Below are 16139 nucleotides of genomic sequence, written 5' to 3'. Positions count from 1 at the left end.
CTCCATGATTGGAAAATGATGATGAATTGTTCCATTAAAATGCTTTGCTCCGACTCATATTTCCTAACTGAGAGTCTCTGATGTGGATCTCAATTCCCAACATAATGGGTTTTTGACTCTATAATCATAATCTAGGGCTCTTGTTCACCGGACGAGTAAAATAATTTTAACCATTTTTTTAAATAGTGAATGCTATGGTGGTGCTGCTTTAAAGCTGATCGGTCATTAAGATAGAAAGGGAACTTGACTATATATTGAATGAAAAATATGATACGATTGCAGCAGTAAGAATCATGATGCACAAGAAATAGAAATAGAATAGTTTTCTAATAAGGACATGTTTATTTTAATAAAGTGAAGATATCATTAAAAAATAAAAAAATACATATTTCAATATACTAATAGATAAAAAAACACAATCTTCAATGTGTGTGTATATTTTATTTTATCTTTTTAATACAACATAATATACAATTAGGTTTCACATGATGTACACACAAAGACTTCTATACCACAACTGACCTTTTTGGTGACTGTTTGTGTTTTCCAAGTGTGAATTTCTGTCTCCTCTTTAATAAAAAGCAAAGTAATGCTCCAATAACAATCAAAACAAAACAAACTTCCACGTGGAACCCCAAAAGAAACTCCAGCAGGACAAGTTTCGCCTTACTGTCACAGCTGCAGTCACAAATGCTTCGTGGTGTGTTATCCTCGAGTGCGCTATCTGGGTCAAGAATAAAATCTGCCGTAGCTGTTTCTTCCAACCAGATAGACGTGGACTTCGGTTTGTACCCGGGCATAGTGGCCATAACTACAGCAGATTGTTTAAGCCCATATCAGGAATATTGGAATTGGAGAAAATATTTATTTGCTCTAATTCTACTAGCTGTCGGGAAAGTCATTATCGAAATGTTATCATTTGTGTTGTGATATGTATGAGCATTTCATACTTTTGCCATCAGTAAAAGATTTCTGTTTCAGGAGAAGAACTTCTAATCAGGACTTCTCAAATAACCTCCATCAGCCACTCTATTTTAGTCATTTGTACTTGAAAATTCCCATATGCGTAAAGACATTTAAAAAAAAAAAGAAAAAGAAAATCAATTCCTGAAAGGAAACTTTAGATACCTTCATATCTCTTGCCAGGTGTGAGCAGTCTGTAGTAATCAGCAAATGCTCTACCAGCATTAACCTGTTCAACCATTCCAAAAGTAACACCATTAATGCACATGTTAAGTGGAGAAAAGCTGAGACAACAGTTTTATATGTCGAACTAACTCGCCCAAGAGAATTTCAGAATCAATCATGTTAAAATCAAAGAGACAAGCACATGCACACAAGGAAATATAAACAATACGCATGCATGTAAGAATTATGAAGATACCGTATAATTTATTCCCTTGATAGTGATTGAGCCAGGCAATGGCCTTCCGCTGTCTGATGAAAAGATCCTCCCACGAACGCCAGTCTACAGATGTATAAAATCCAAATAGATATATGTCACATTCATTAAAATGTCAAAACACTTGATATGGCTTCTTTAAAAAATGAGATTATTGTCTTCCATGTATCCCATGGAATAAAGACCAGAACCATACTTTTAAGACAAGAATAAATGGTTAATTACAAGCAAGATTCTGTTGATGAAACAAATGTGATTATACATGGTAATTAATAATTGGAGGACCTACACTGTAAACCTACACTATAATTGCAAGAACAAAAATAAAAAACGGTATCACGGTACTCTACAGGAGAAGGAAAAAGAATAGGCAACTCAAATCCTACCTTCACAAGGCTTGCAACAAGATTAAGCATGCTCATTTTGTTGTATTCCCAGATTGTAGGAAGCTGCATGCAGATAAAGCAGGTTATATGACTAGATGACCCTTCTTATTTCGGTGTAAGCAACTAGATGAGTAAGAAAAACAGTGCAAAAGGAAAGTTACTCTGCTCATCCCAAATATCTATCCAAACCTATAAAACATAACCCACAAACAGTTAAGAAAAATCATATGGTGAAAGCAAAACAATCAAGCAATGATAGAATACTAACAGGTAAACAATATAAAACACCAACATATAACTGATGTCGAATAGAAATAATGACGAACCATGACAAACAATCATAAGTTTTGTGTGTTAAAATAAGGAAGTAAAAGTATCTTTGTGTATTTAATCAAAAAAAGTAAAATGCAGAAGAGGCACGTATCTCCTAAGATCTTAGTATGTCAAGGGGCATCATTTACGACAGCAGGAAGGTCACCAATATGTTGTCATTCTACTTGTTACAATCAAATACTATTAATGTTAATAGAACTGAAAGGGCCCCTAATGAAAAGACAAATCAAGCATTTTTCAATTCTAAATTCTGACCTTATCACACACATATGACAAGGAAAAGCGGACAATAGACTGTTTCATTATCTACTACATCTCTTCCCAAAGATATTACTGAAAGAAAAGGTTTTCCGGAATCAGAGAGTGTCTTTTGACTCTCCAGTGTAATTCTTCATCCAAGCTTAAATTTACCAGAAATTAGGAGAAGATGGTAAACACAGATATCCAACCTCTTCAGCACTAGGCCATTTGTCATCACTAATCTCCAATGTCAACTCAAAGCAGCCACCATATATATAATTCCAATCCTGCATGCCACCATATATTGGATACCTGCAGCAGGTTATGATTGAATGACTTCGAACAAACGAAAATGAATCCAAAAGCTAGAGAGAGAAAGAGAGAACTCGTAAATCTGACAAGTTCATTAGTTGAATGACTGGAAGAATGAATATTAAGTCTTTTACAAGTTTCACATCAATTTACTTCTCTAATATTATCTGGATAACTAAATTATTCTACACCATCATACCAAGAAGCTCCATTGATAATCCCTCCTTGAAATTCCGTGCTCAAAGACATGTTATAGTGTGAGTGACTATAAACACTAGCCAGGAACTGGAATGCTTCATCATCAGGACAACCATAATAATATCTCCTGAAATTGGTCCAAATTAAACCATCTTCAGCACAACTAGTTAAGAATAAGAGGTAAAACAAACTTCACCAAAAAGCATGAATAGAACTTCTTCTGAGTTAATTTAATACTATAGGTTATCCACCTCAAAAATTATTTTAAAAATTTATTAATAAAGAGATGCCAATAGGGATTTTGTATTCAATATACCAAAATGTAGATGCCGTCAATTGTTTGACAAAACAGAGAGCATTGAAAGAGACAAATTCCTCACTATTGTTAAAATGCGAGAATACTTAAATAGGTTAGAAACTGACAGAAGATCACATCACGGTGGCATCACTAATTACAAATTAGAAATGTATACTAATTAAGGATTAGAAGATGAAGTCTACTAGACATATCACTAAAATTGTAATTTGAAATTATTGCATCAGTTTGACTAAGCAATGGTAACCTAACCTACCGAAGATAAATAAACTCATGACTTTACAATAGACAGACAGTAAGAAAGACCTGCATGAAGTAAAGAGGCAACAAGGAAAATAAGGTAGGGGACAGAGCCATAAAGTTATTATTTGAAGAAGTGAGCCTTATAGGTAGAATAATCACCTTTTATCTTGAGTGCCATCCCATGGATAATTAGCAACGAGTGCACCCTGTAAACAACAAAAGCCATAATCAGGGACCATTCTCTCCAAATTTTATGCATAGTCTTCTTCAACCAAGAATACTTCTATAACTGAATATCTATTGACTCTCTTATTAGATAAATCAACATTCACGAGCCGTAAGGTGGACCTGTCAGACAGACAATCTCAACATCCTTACCCATTTAATAGCTCCATTTGTATTGAATTCTGAACAACACTTGGCCAATGATATTCACAAAGAATCACTATCTTGCAAACTTGTGCTCCCATCATATGGAGTAATCAACTTGTGCACCCACCATCTTAGCAACACAGTTTCCTTTATGAGTTTAATGTTTCATAACTCTCCTATGGTTTCTAAGTCATTCTGTAATCTGCATCTCCACATCACCTTCTACTGTTTTTTTTGCCCCCCCCCCCCCCCAACAATGCAAGTAATTAAGAAGAAGAGACAAAGAACAAACGAAACTCAGAAGGTTTTCCTCATACTTAAACTGGTTCTCTCACAAGTTACCAAAACAAATATCTGAATGCAGGTATTCTGCTCCAGAAATTTTCTTGGTGAACAAGTTTTGATTCTTAGCAGGTATTAGGGAATTAATACTGCTCAAAGGAATACGAAATAAGCATGGAGAGGAAACACAACACCATGTGTACCCTTAACCAAGTTTAGAGACTGAATAAGAGAAATTACCCCATGCAAACTGGCTGATGCTGTGAAATGTATTTGTCGCACCCAACTCATAATTGCTCTTGTTTCAGGTTGACATGCCTCCTCATCATTATTCATAGGAAAGAACTGTAACATGGTATTATTCAAATTTTTAAAGAGTAAACCATACAAATCCAGAAATCCCTTTTCACTATCAGACAAAAAAGAGAAAACCAAATAAATCTAGCAATAAAAATAGCTATGAAATGTCCAAATACTGTGGAAAACCAAATTTCCAAGAAATCACCTGGTCTGGAAAATCACGATTTAGATCAATATTGTTTGCATTACCACGTCTCTTGAGTGCATACCCATCAGGATTCATTGACGGAAGTATATGAAGGTGCATGTTTTCCACGATCAACCTAGCCTGTACAGACCAAAGAATATTCCAGGATAAGATAATCATTTGGACACAAAATCTAGGAGTCTATGAAATAATCATTTGTGACTGTGGAACTACAAAGAAGTGGCTAGCAAGTAAATAACAGTTTAGAACAAGAAAGCAGTCAAATGTGGCACCCAAGCTGCAGATAAAGCACATGATAATTAAGATCCCATGCAAAATAACAGCGGATAAAGCACATTATAATTTTCCATGTCAGTCAAGAAAAAGAAGAAGTAAAATCAAGTTAAGTTAAAAAGAATAAAGGCACACCAAAGAATCCTTCACATGGTTATCACATATCCAGTTTGCGAGAAGTATCAGAAGCTCACGACCAACAGGTTCATCCCCATGTACATTTCCAATGAACTGCAATATCAGCATATTAGTATCAAGTATCCAAAAATTAGATTACAAGAATTTCTCAAAACCAGCTGTCAGAAAAAAATAAATTATGATTATGAATGCTACAAAGTAGATAATATTGCGCAAAAAAGAACTTAAAACAACAGTATTCTCAAAATACATATTAAAAGACATTGTCCTCCTCATTGGATAATTTGTACGAGGCTTATTATGTAGTTTTCCTCATAAGACATCTTTACATCATAGTATTTTAACTTTAAGAACTTTAAAAAAAAAAAGGGGGGGCAAGCAACAGTGAATAACTAAAGCATTGATAAAGTAAGAAAACAGAAAGAATTCACTAGCACTCCAAGCAGAAAATAAAACAGCAAGAATAATAAAACTAACAACCAAGAGAATTCAAAACCAAACTGTTCTTCCACCCAAACCAAGTTTATCACAAGCCTTTCATGTAAATGACATATTTCATTCACCTTGAATGCAGGTTCTGGCTCTTCCACCCCAGGTTTGTCCGAAATCTCAATCACCCACTACAGCAAATACATGAAGGGAAAAAATTACCAACTTAGATGCAATTTTTGGCATTAAATATACAACTCTAAACAGCAGAAGGGTTTGTTATTACCAACGGAAATCCACCGACACTCTTTCCAATGCTAAACATCCAATCCAAAAACCCCTCAAAGAGAGAAATGAAGAACAAATTAATACCAATAATCACATGAAACATTCATTATCTCACAATCATACTCTTGAACTTTGAAGGCACAACAGCTATACTGTTTAATAAACACACGATTATACTTGGCAGCTAATTTACTAACCACGAAACCCACTTACAATCGAGAGTCAGTGATTGTGCTCCACATCAACCGTGAATTAAAATTAACAACAACTCAATCACAAACATATATCCAAAATACATTAAAAAAATTTAAAAATAATACCTGTAAATCCTAGAAATGTTACTGCATCTTCGCCCGAACTCCTTCACAGCTTTCTCTAATTCAGCATTAGTCATATAGCCTTTAGCCTTATCAAAGCTGAGTCACCAACAACTTAATTAACAAAAAATAAAAATAAAAATTGATACACAAGCTGAAACTAATAGATAATTATAATTATTACAATTATTAATACCTAGTTTCTGAGGGATTGCCTTCAAATAAATGTCTCGTAGAACCTGAAAAATCAGAATTAATCAAAGATCAGTAGTTGTAAAATGGAAGTCAAATGAAGAGTAAAGAGAGAGGTCAACGACAGGTGAAAAAAAAAATATGAAACGTGATTAGCTCCCGCGTAATTCATTAGATCAAATGAAGAAGACGACCTGAAAACGAAGTGGAGAATAAACTACGCTCGGCTCCTCTCGTGAGAACAGAAGAGAAATTGAGATAAAGAACGAGAAGTGAGAAAATAAGCTTCATTTATATTTGTTTTATTGGATAATTTAAAAAAAATTATGAAAAAAATGAAAGCTTTTTATGAGTTTCAGGTGAGCTTTTCCGTTAAGTCCTTGTGTCTGTGATTTTCATCTTAGTTGATTTAGCGGACATGCCGAGCTTGAGAGGGAAAATTTGTTGGGTGCTCCTGGAGCATTTAATATGTGTATGCTTCAATCATTGTTGAATATAATCATGGTTAGTGAGGAAGAGACGAAGACGCGATCGCACGTGGGAAGCACGTGATTCGATTAAGGGAACCCCCTTTTTAGCCCAATTTCTATATCTGGCGATGCTAAAATCACCGTACCAACATTCCGAATACATCCCTTGTTCTTTTTAATTTTTGATCACCTACAATTGTACATCGTTTCATATGCGTTTCTAGAGTCTTCCTATAATACAGTGCTGTTTGTGATACAGCCGCTCAACAGTAATAAGGAAACTTGAACAACCGGTATTTTACCGGTTGTTCATTTAATAATTTAAAAAACAAATTTTTTAATGCGGAAAAAATAAAAATAAAATGGAAAAAGTCAAGGAAAATTAGTAAATATTGAACACAAACAATATTTAAGGGGAAAAAAATTATATTTTGCTTGAATAAAAGTTAAAACAATTAAAATAAGTATGTCTCGATTTTTTTGGTTAAATATCAATATATTTGGTGACATTCCAAGTTAATTTAACACGTACCTAATTTTGATTACACTTTCTCACAAATTAGTTTGCTTATCTCCACTTTTTGATCCACTAGTTTTACGTTGAGTATTCCCACTAAAGTCGTACAATACGCATATTTTGGGTTAAATTCGAAATAAAACCATTTCTTGTTAGATTAATTTAAAAAATGGGTAAAAATTTCTCCACATTTGGTTTCAATATTTCAACTATTATTTCACTAGTTGTACGTCTAACATTTCAACTAATTTGTGAAGCTTCCAATTTTATAGGTTAGATAACGATATTAATTTTTTTGTTTGATCAGTTCCAAGTTTTGGTAATGCTTCTCCATTAATAGCTTCATATTTTTCAACTTATTGGTCCTTACTTTTGCGTTCGTTATTTCCGCTAAATTCATCAAGTACCAATATTTGTTGTTAGATTCCAAGTCATTTGAATTTTTCGTTGGATATGTTCCAAGTTTTCGTTCTACTTTCTCTCTTAATGGTTCATATATTTCAACTAAATTATCTCAAGTTTTACGTTAAATATTCCAATTAAATAGTTGCGATTTCAGTTATTAAGGTTTGGTACCAAGTTTGGTTTCTAGAAATTTATTTTGGTTATGTAAATCACCAATTTTGGTTGCTCTTTCTCCAATGGTGGTTGCCGTATTTCAATTAAAATTTCACAGGTTTTACGTTCTGGATTTCAGTTAATTTGCTGAAATTTCAATTGCATGGGTTAAATATCATTAACATTTTTCTTGGTTTGATTTGTCTCGGTTTGAGGTAAATAATTCTCACATTTTTGTTAACATGTTTCAACTTATTGATTCACTGATTTTACGTTTAATATTCCTAGTAACTTCGTCAGGTGCCAACATCTGTTGTGATATTTCAAGTCATTTTGAATTTTTTGTTCCAAGTTCGTGTTCAACTTTCTCTTTTAATGGTTAGTGGGTTTCAGCTAACGTTTTCTCCTATTTTACATTAAATATTCCAATTAACTCGTTTAAATTCCAGTTCCCAAGGTTAAGTACCAGGTTTGGTTTGTAGATATTTATTTTGGTTACGTTGGTAACCAATTTTGATTGGTCTTTCTCCATTTTTGGTTGCTGTATTTCAATTATTGTTTCACAGGGTTTGCGTTCCTTATTCCAGTTAATTCGGCAAATTTATAAATATTTTGGTTAAATATCATTAACAATTTTCTTGGTGTGATTTGTGTCGGTTTTGGTTCATAATTTTCACTTTTTGGTTAACATGTTTCAACTTATCGGTTCACTAATTTTGCGTTCGCTATTTCCGGTAAATTCATCAAGTACCAATATTTGTTGTTAGATTCCAAGTCATTTGAATTTTTTGTTGGATATGTTCCAACTTTGCGTTCTACTTTCTCCCTCAATCGTTCATATATTTCAACTAATATTATCTCAAATTTTACGTTAAATATTCCAATTAACTCGTTGAGATTCCAGTTATTAAGGTTTGGTACCAGGTTTGGGTTTTAGAAATTTATTTTGGTTATGTGGATCACCAATTTTGGTTGCTCTTTCTCCAATTGTGGTTGCCATATTTCAATTAAAATTTCATAGGTTTTACGTTCTGGATTTCAGTTAATTTGCCGAAATTTCAATTGCATGGGTTAAATATCATTAATATTTTTCTTGGTTTGATTTGTCTCGGTTTGGGGTAAATAATTCTCACATTTTTGTTAACATGTTTCAACTTATTGGTTCAATTATTTTGCGTTTAATATTCGTAGTAAGTTCGTCAGGTACCAAAATCTGTTGTGATATTCCAAGTCATTTTGAATTTTTCGTTGGATCGTTCCAAGTTCACGTTCTACTTTCTCTTTTAATGGTTAGTGTGTTTCAATTAAAGTTTTCTCCTGTGTTTTACGTTAAATATTCCAACTAATACGTTTAAATTCCAGTTCTGAAGGTTAAGTAGCAGGTTAGAGGTTAGTAGGAATTTATTTTGGTTACGTTGGTAACCAATTTTGGTTGGTCTTTCTCCATTTTTGGTTGTTGTATTTCAATTGTAGTTTCATAGGCTTTGCGTTCTTGATTTTAGTTAATTCGGTAAAATTTCAACTACGTGCGTTAAATATCATTAACCTATATCTTGGTTTGATTGTCTCGGTTTTTGGTTAATATGTTTCATTTTTTTGTTCATAGTTTTAACTTATTAATTCGAAAATTTTGCGTTCGGTATTCCTACTAAGTTCGTCGAGTAGCAATATATAATGTCATATTCCAAGTAATTTGAATTTTTCGTTCGATCTGTTCCAAGTTTTCGTTCTAAGTTCCCTATTAATGGTTAATGCATTTCAAGTAACGTTTTCTCTAGTTTTACGTTAATTATTCATATTCCATCTTCAAATTACCAGTTAATAAGGTTACATATCAGGTTTTTTAATGGTTAATGTGTTTGAACTAACGTTTTCTCTAGTTTTACGTTAATTATTCCTATTCGGTCGTCAAATTTCCAGTTAATAAGGTTACATACTAGGTTTTTTAGAATTTTTTTTTGGTTAAGTGGATCACTATTTTCGGTTGTGGTTTCTCCATTTTTCGGTTGATGTATTTTCAATTGCAGTTGCAAATGTTTTGCGTTCCGTGTTCCCAGTAATTGGATTAAAATTGAATGATGTGGGTTAAATATCTAAAATATTTTCTTGGTTCAGTTCAGTTGTCTCAATTTTTGGTTTGCTTGTTTCAACTTATTGGTCCATTGATTTTGCATTCAATATTCCTACTAAATGCCTACATGTACCAATATTTGCATTGAGATTCCAAGTAATTTGAATTCTTCGTTGGATTAATTCGAAGCTTTCGTTCCATTTTCTCCCATAAGGCAGTCGTGCGTGTATATGCAATGAGAGTTTGGGAGTTGATAATTGAGGTAAAATGGATGGAAAATGGTTTCGGAGAGTGAATTTGGAGACAAAATGTGTAAGAAGTGCACAATTTTCAGCGAGAGTGAGTGGGGAGAGAGACCGCTAAAAAATTGAGGAGGAAGACAGTGGAAGGAGGGTAGCCGCTATGTTTGGGAATGAGTTATCAAAAGCGTAGCACATGCGGCTAGCCGCGAAATGAAGGCGGGTAGCCGCTATGTTTCTGGAATGGGTTACAAAAAGTGATGTACATGCGGCTAGCCGCTTCACAGGAAGAGGTAAGCCGCAAACTTTGTGTCCATGAGCACTAATTTTTGTAATTATACTTTGAACGAGTATATTCAATTATTTTCGTATAGGTCCTTTTTGAGCGTTTAAAAATAACACGTAAGGAGCTAAAAAACTGAAATCTTGTTGATGTGGTCCGTAAATTTTCAAATACTCATTTTGATTAAATAATTTGCCTGGTAAAATATACAACTTTATACAATGAAAATTGATAATTTGTTATAGAGATTATGAAAGGAAGCCTTGAGCTTTTAAGATACAAAGTCGTGTACACAGTAAAGTGTATTAGCATTAGGAGTATGAAAAAGTGAATTATTCGAGTTGGTACCCTCTTTATAACTCGTCGTACCCTTTTTATAGCTCTCATTGATCATTTATGCCTTGAGCTTGATTTTAGTTAGGGTAGAAAGTTTACCTTTAAATAAATATACTAAATTATCGTTTTTTCATGTAATTGTTATCATCAAAATTAATGATTTCTTCGCCATTTAAGCCAACAATTTTAAGAGAACGAAAAAACCAACACTTAAATTGTCAAATAATATTTTCTATTCAAACTATTTAATATAAAAACCAATAAAAAACTAAAAATTTTAAGCTATTTCACTGTTGTCTCCAACCCCTCCAGGCGTCAAATGAGGCATTTTTGGTCAAATGAACAGAACGAAAAATATTTTTAGTTATATTTATTTATGAAAAAATATGCTAATTTAACTTAAAATTGAGAAGAATTCTTAAGTTTCGAAAAACATACATTGTAGTCTCTGGTGTGTAGAAAACGAGCATTTAAAAAATGGTAAACTGTTTGACATGTGCTTTAAATCTATCTATCCAAAGGCTTATTTGTTTAACAAGAACATATTCTTCTCCCCACCTGTTTTCAAATTCTTGAACAAGGTTTTCAAGATCAGAAACCGAAGGGGCCTTTAGTTGGACAAACCTGTAATACTCATTTTATTCCACATAACCAATTGGTGCCGAGTTTAGTTTTTCATTGTCCTTTCTCATTTCCCAACAGCCAAACAACAATTCCAAATTGTCCACTATTTAATCTTGCACTTAAAAAAGAAAAAACTGAAATCAAGCAAAAAGAAAAAACTGAAATCAAGAAAACAGAAAACTTGTACAGAAGCGTACACATCAATTGATTAACCATTACATGTACAATTTCTTACTAAATAAACACCCTCACATATACAAAAAATAATAGGGCCATCACAGTTGCTATACGCCTGCGCAGTAATTGTAATCTTGCCGGAACACACATGTTTGTAAAATAAGCACCCTCAGCCAAAAAATAAGAGGGCCACCCATCAGCTAACTAGGTTAGTGAACTCGCGGATTCTACAACAACAGTAGTTGCTATACAAAATACCAACAAATGGGGTGGCATCACAAAAAATTTGCCAACCTTTTACCCTAACGTTGCTACAATGCTACAAAATGGTTCGGCAAACAAAAAAAAAAAAGACTGCACAGTCAACCTATAACTTGCGCGCTTCTTGAATAAGTCGACACTTAATCTTCTTAAGCGGAGATTGCACCAAATAAAGAGCTAGAAGAAGGCAAGCGTGATCCGAGTCATGCTGAAAAAGTTAAAAAAAAAATAACCTTTTTTAAAAAGTCGATCCTCATCCTGCTGATATAAATCCTTATTTGTTAATCTAATACAGAAAAGATATTATACACCAATAAGATACAACTGTACAAACCTGATAAGAGTCATGGACAACAATACAAGGACTATCCATATACTTCATCACATAGTAGCCGCAATCAAAATCATTTGGCTGTTGTGGTAGACCAGCTTGACGATAGATTTGAAAATTTAAAAAAGTGAATCGATTACCAAAAATTAATGGTGATCTATTACTCCATTTGGAGTCAAACTATGAATGAATTGACATAGATAATGAATTTATGCCTATACTACATAATGCAACTAATTCTGTTTTCAATTCAACTAAGCACCCTACAAGAAGAGATTAACTTATCGCTTCCAATCCCTCCTTTGGATCTAAGCCACTTCATGAACTTCTTGATCCTTGATTCGTTCCAGAATGTGATGGGAAGTATATTCCTATCGGGCTGAATGTTGTCATATGCAACATTATGGAGATAAAAGATCTGCATGAACAACATGATGGGATGAAGAAACAACGTTGAAATATAACTGCCTATTGGACATAACAATGTCGCTATAGCAAATAAGGTAAATGCAACCTGCAAAAAACTTTATGTAATCAACATCGTGAACGGTTGCAAGCATTAAGAAGCTACATAAATAGCTTAAGTGTGCACATTTTTAAAAATAAGTTCAAGTGTTTCATACAACTACAATTACAAATACTATAGATTAAACGGGGGTTATGCACAAAGATTCATAATTTAAAACACAATCAATTGTAAGCAATTACAAGCGCTGTAATTGAGTTATCCACAAACCTTGAAAATCTTGTTGGCTTCATCTAATTGCTCTATTAGTTCCTCGAGCGTGCGGATGCGAATCCCTTTAACTGTTGGTTTGAAAATACGTCGCACTTCATCAATATGATCACTTGCACCATTAATCTTAATGGCCATACCTCCATCTTTTACGCCCATGATTTTCGAAAACATTTTGGGACAAAGTTCTAATTTCTGACCATGAAGTTCAATTATATTCCTTTCAGGTTTAAACTGATTAACAAACCAATGGCATAACTTCCTCTTCAGCTTGCCACATCTGAGTTCAAGCAGGCTTTCAAATCCTATTTCTCTTATTGCTTTTTTCTTCTCTTCCGATAAACTCTTACCCAGCGCACAAAACCGCTCAGGTACACACTTAGTTTCCACTATTTCATTGTCACCAGAATGTGAGTTTGAATTACCCGAATTACCCATCCTTTCATCTCTCCTTTTGTACCTTGCCTTTTGTTCGGGAGGAAGTTCTTTGTAGGTTTTCCCAATATGTTTTCGTAACTGTAAAAAAGGTAATGCATATGTTTTAAAACATAAAAAACCCACAAAATAATAGATGTACATGCTACATTTAATGAATATACTAACCCCAAGCGTAACGGATAAATCTGAATTTTCACTTCTCAACCGCTTAACTTCTTCAATGCTGCAAAACCATAACATCTAATTAGTGTTATCTGGTATCGACGTGTTTATTTGTCGATAGGTAAGTCACAATGACTACTTACAAGTAAGAGACAAATCCATAAGTTGAGGACGTTGGAACTGCGTCCTGACCATTTGCTCTTAGAATAGGAGCACTTTTTTTCTGTAAGCCCCCTGGTTGTCGTTTACGCTTTCGTTGCTGACTGTCCATTTGTATTCTTCCAAAAGAAAAATTTTAGATAATTAAGGGAAGGATAATTATTCCATCAATATGTATTATATTTTTTTAAAAAAAAATAGTTCCCCCGCCTGCTATTCCATCACTGTACTCCTTGCTTTTTAATCTATTCAACATACCATAGATGATGGAATTCATGCAAATATTATAATTTTATTTTATTTTTGGCTTTTTTTCCTCATTTATACCAATGAAGCACAAGAAGACAAAAATACCAAAGTAAAGATCTTTACCTTTGCCCATGACTAATACCTAAACACACTTCACAATAAATGAATGAAAGAGTGAAAAAAAAATTGAATATAATAAACGGAAGGGATCAATAGCCCTCATTTCTTACTACAAAATTAGCGAAATCTTATTATTTCAACAACATAAAATTTTATGGACATTTATCTTTGCTGCATACAATAAAATCATGACTATTATCATGTCCTCAACTTAGCATCATACAAACAAATTTCACCGTGAATCAAAGTACAATGCTTAAAAAAAATTATAAAAAAAAAGCATTGAAGGCTGCTGGGAAAGAGGAGTAGGGGCTGATGGGCTGTAACCAATATCAAAACCAATGCATTGAAACCAATATGACAAAACCCATGAATTATTATAAACACCTAATAAAGGGATGGTATATCAGAGGGATTGATACCTGGAATGTACTTCAGCAAAACAGGGCCCCTGAGAATAAAGAAAAGTTTTGCTCAACATTCCAAAAAAACAGAAGAAAATAGAGCGTCTTGTCGGCTCTTTTCAAAAAATTATATTGTTGTAACTTACACAAAATTCCACTTACCACAATCGTAAGGGCCAATTGTAAGATTAAGATAAAGGCCTGCTTGCTGCACCAGCTTCATAAACTTCAGCAGATCAGAATTCCCCTCCAAGTAATACTAAAACCAATTAAAATAAAAATAAAAAATAAAAAATAGCAAAACATATATTGCAGAACTTATTTTAAATATTACCCTAGATTTGAGACTACAAGCAAACATGCCCTCTGATAAAAACAAATTACATGCCATGAATAAAATTATTACAAGTCTACCCAAGAAATTGTCTCGGTTATAGTGATTACAAACCTTTCCTAACTTCATTTATCTTCACCAATGAAAATAAGTCAACATTTAACATTCTTTCACAGTCAAGTACACCAAGTCTTACAAATAAAGGTTTAAGGTTACAAAGCATAGTTACTTAACATTTATCGTAATGCAACTTAGACAATTCTATTACCATAGAAAGACATTTGTCTATTTCTTATAAACACGGCAAGAATCACATCCAAGGTCCAGTAAATTCAACAACAACCCCATACAGCATATACCCAGCACATACCCAACTCATTGGCTGATTTGTGGCACAAAACGATAGAATATTATCATAAAACCACCACAATATCACTGGATTCAAATATAAGAATAATAGAAATATAATCGTTCAATTACATCATTACCCCAAATCAGGAATACTAGCGAGACTACATTAATTCATGCCACTGGCAGCAGCACATTCTTTAATAAAATCCTTCAAACATCAAAAATCGGCTACATGTCAATCTAGAATTTAAAAGGAAATATACAATAATTTTTTGGAGAGAAGAAATCCCTTTCCACTTATATTGAAGATAATTCAAGAAAGTGAGAAGCCCCAATTCGCAGCTCATCAAAACAAACCCCATTACTTGCAGTTGCTTGATGCTAGATAGTGCAACCTCTTTTTTTTTTTTTCCTTTTTGTGAAAAACATAATCTCAAGATAAAAAAACAAAAAAACAAAAGCCCTACCAATTATCTTTCAATTATCAATCCCTGGAAATCATCTCAAAATTTCAAGTAATAATAATAAACTAAACTGAAACTTCAAGCATATTTAAATGACATGATAAGATTTTTTATCATATATTAAATTAGAGAGAGAGCTCACCGAAATTGTTGGGAGACATAAGAGAGAGGTACAGCAAGAGAGGTGATTGACGAGAGTGAAAATTTGAAGCTGTGAGTGACGAACTGAAGATGCCCTCGAGAAGTTGAGCGACGAATTGAAGTGAGAGTGACAGATCGAGTAAGCTTGAATAAACGGCACTCCTTCGGCTACATCTTTGCTCTTTGCTGTGATGGGTGGTGAATACTCTTGAATAACAAGTTCTTATCATCCAAAATTCTGGATGTGGGAGAAAACAATAGGAGGGAGAATGCGAAAGCTTTTATTATGATGGAGAGAGAGACAATCCAACGGCTGTGATTTTTTAGTTAAGTTAATTGATGAAATAATCACTGCCATATTCGGTCGCCAAAATGAGTTATCACACATATTAACCATTGGATGTATTTACTTCTATCTAACGGTTGTCATTTTTTTTAATAAAATATTGAATTCAGCTGTATGAGATACAAACGCTGTATTACAA

The 16139-nt window shown here is 33.5% G+C and overlaps 2 protein-coding genes across 4 annotated transcripts; both read right to left on the bottom strand.

Moving 5' to 3' along the window:
* Positions 1–443: 443 nt before the first annotated feature.
* LOC18041725 (carboxypeptidase SOL1) lies at positions 444–6700 on the bottom strand. Of its 3 annotated transcripts, none has more exons than XM_024184700.1 (15): positions 6424–6700; positions 6234–6285; positions 6041–6136; positions 5719–5749; positions 5567–5623; positions 5001–5096; positions 4590–4712; positions 4325–4429; positions 3590–3636; positions 2873–2998; positions 2571–2673; positions 1789–1851; positions 1385–1468; positions 1129–1192; positions 444–811 (listed from the first exon to the last, which is right to left on the bottom strand). In XM_024184700.1, exons 1-15 carry the CDS (start codon positions 6518–6520, stop codon positions 507–509), a joined length of 1449 nt encoding a protein of 482 aa, XP_024040468.1. In that variant the 5' UTR covers positions 6521–6700; the 3' UTR covers positions 444–506. The 3 variants fall into 3 exon arrangements, with proteins under 3 accessions (XP_024040468.1, XP_024040469.1, XP_024040470.1); XM_024184701.1 differs by having other exon boundaries at positions 6234–6276; XM_024184702.1 differs by lacking the exons at positions 6234–6285; positions 6424–6700 and having other exon boundaries at positions 5719–5772; positions 6041–6133.
* Positions 6701–11498: 4798 nt separating this feature from the next.
* On the bottom strand, positions 11499–15817 carry LOC18041724. Its single transcript, XM_006434463.2, has 9 exons — positions 15656–15817; positions 14527–14572; positions 14383–14411; positions 13576–13695; positions 13436–13493; positions 12833–13348; positions 12377–12514; positions 12100–12194; positions 11499–11973 (listed from the first exon to the last, which is right to left on the bottom strand). Exons 6-8 carry the CDS (start codon positions 13268–13270, stop codon positions 12147–12149), a joined length of 624 nt encoding a protein of 207 aa, XP_006434526.2. The 5' UTR covers positions 13271–13348; positions 13436–13493; positions 13576–13695; positions 14383–14411; positions 14527–14572; positions 15656–15817; the 3' UTR covers positions 11499–11973; positions 12100–12146.
* Between the last annotated feature and the right edge of the window lie 322 nt (positions 15818–16139).

Source organism: Citrus clementina, unplaced genomic scaffold (genome assembly GCF_000493195.1).
Source record: "Citrus clementina cultivar Clemenules unplaced genomic scaffold, Citrus_clementina_v1.0 scaffold_5, whole genome shotgun sequence".
In the NCBI taxonomy this organism is placed as follows: Eukaryota; Viridiplantae; Streptophyta; class Magnoliopsida; order Sapindales; family Rutaceae; genus Citrus; species Citrus x clementina.
This window is presented reverse-complemented; position numbering and strand designations above follow the sequence as displayed.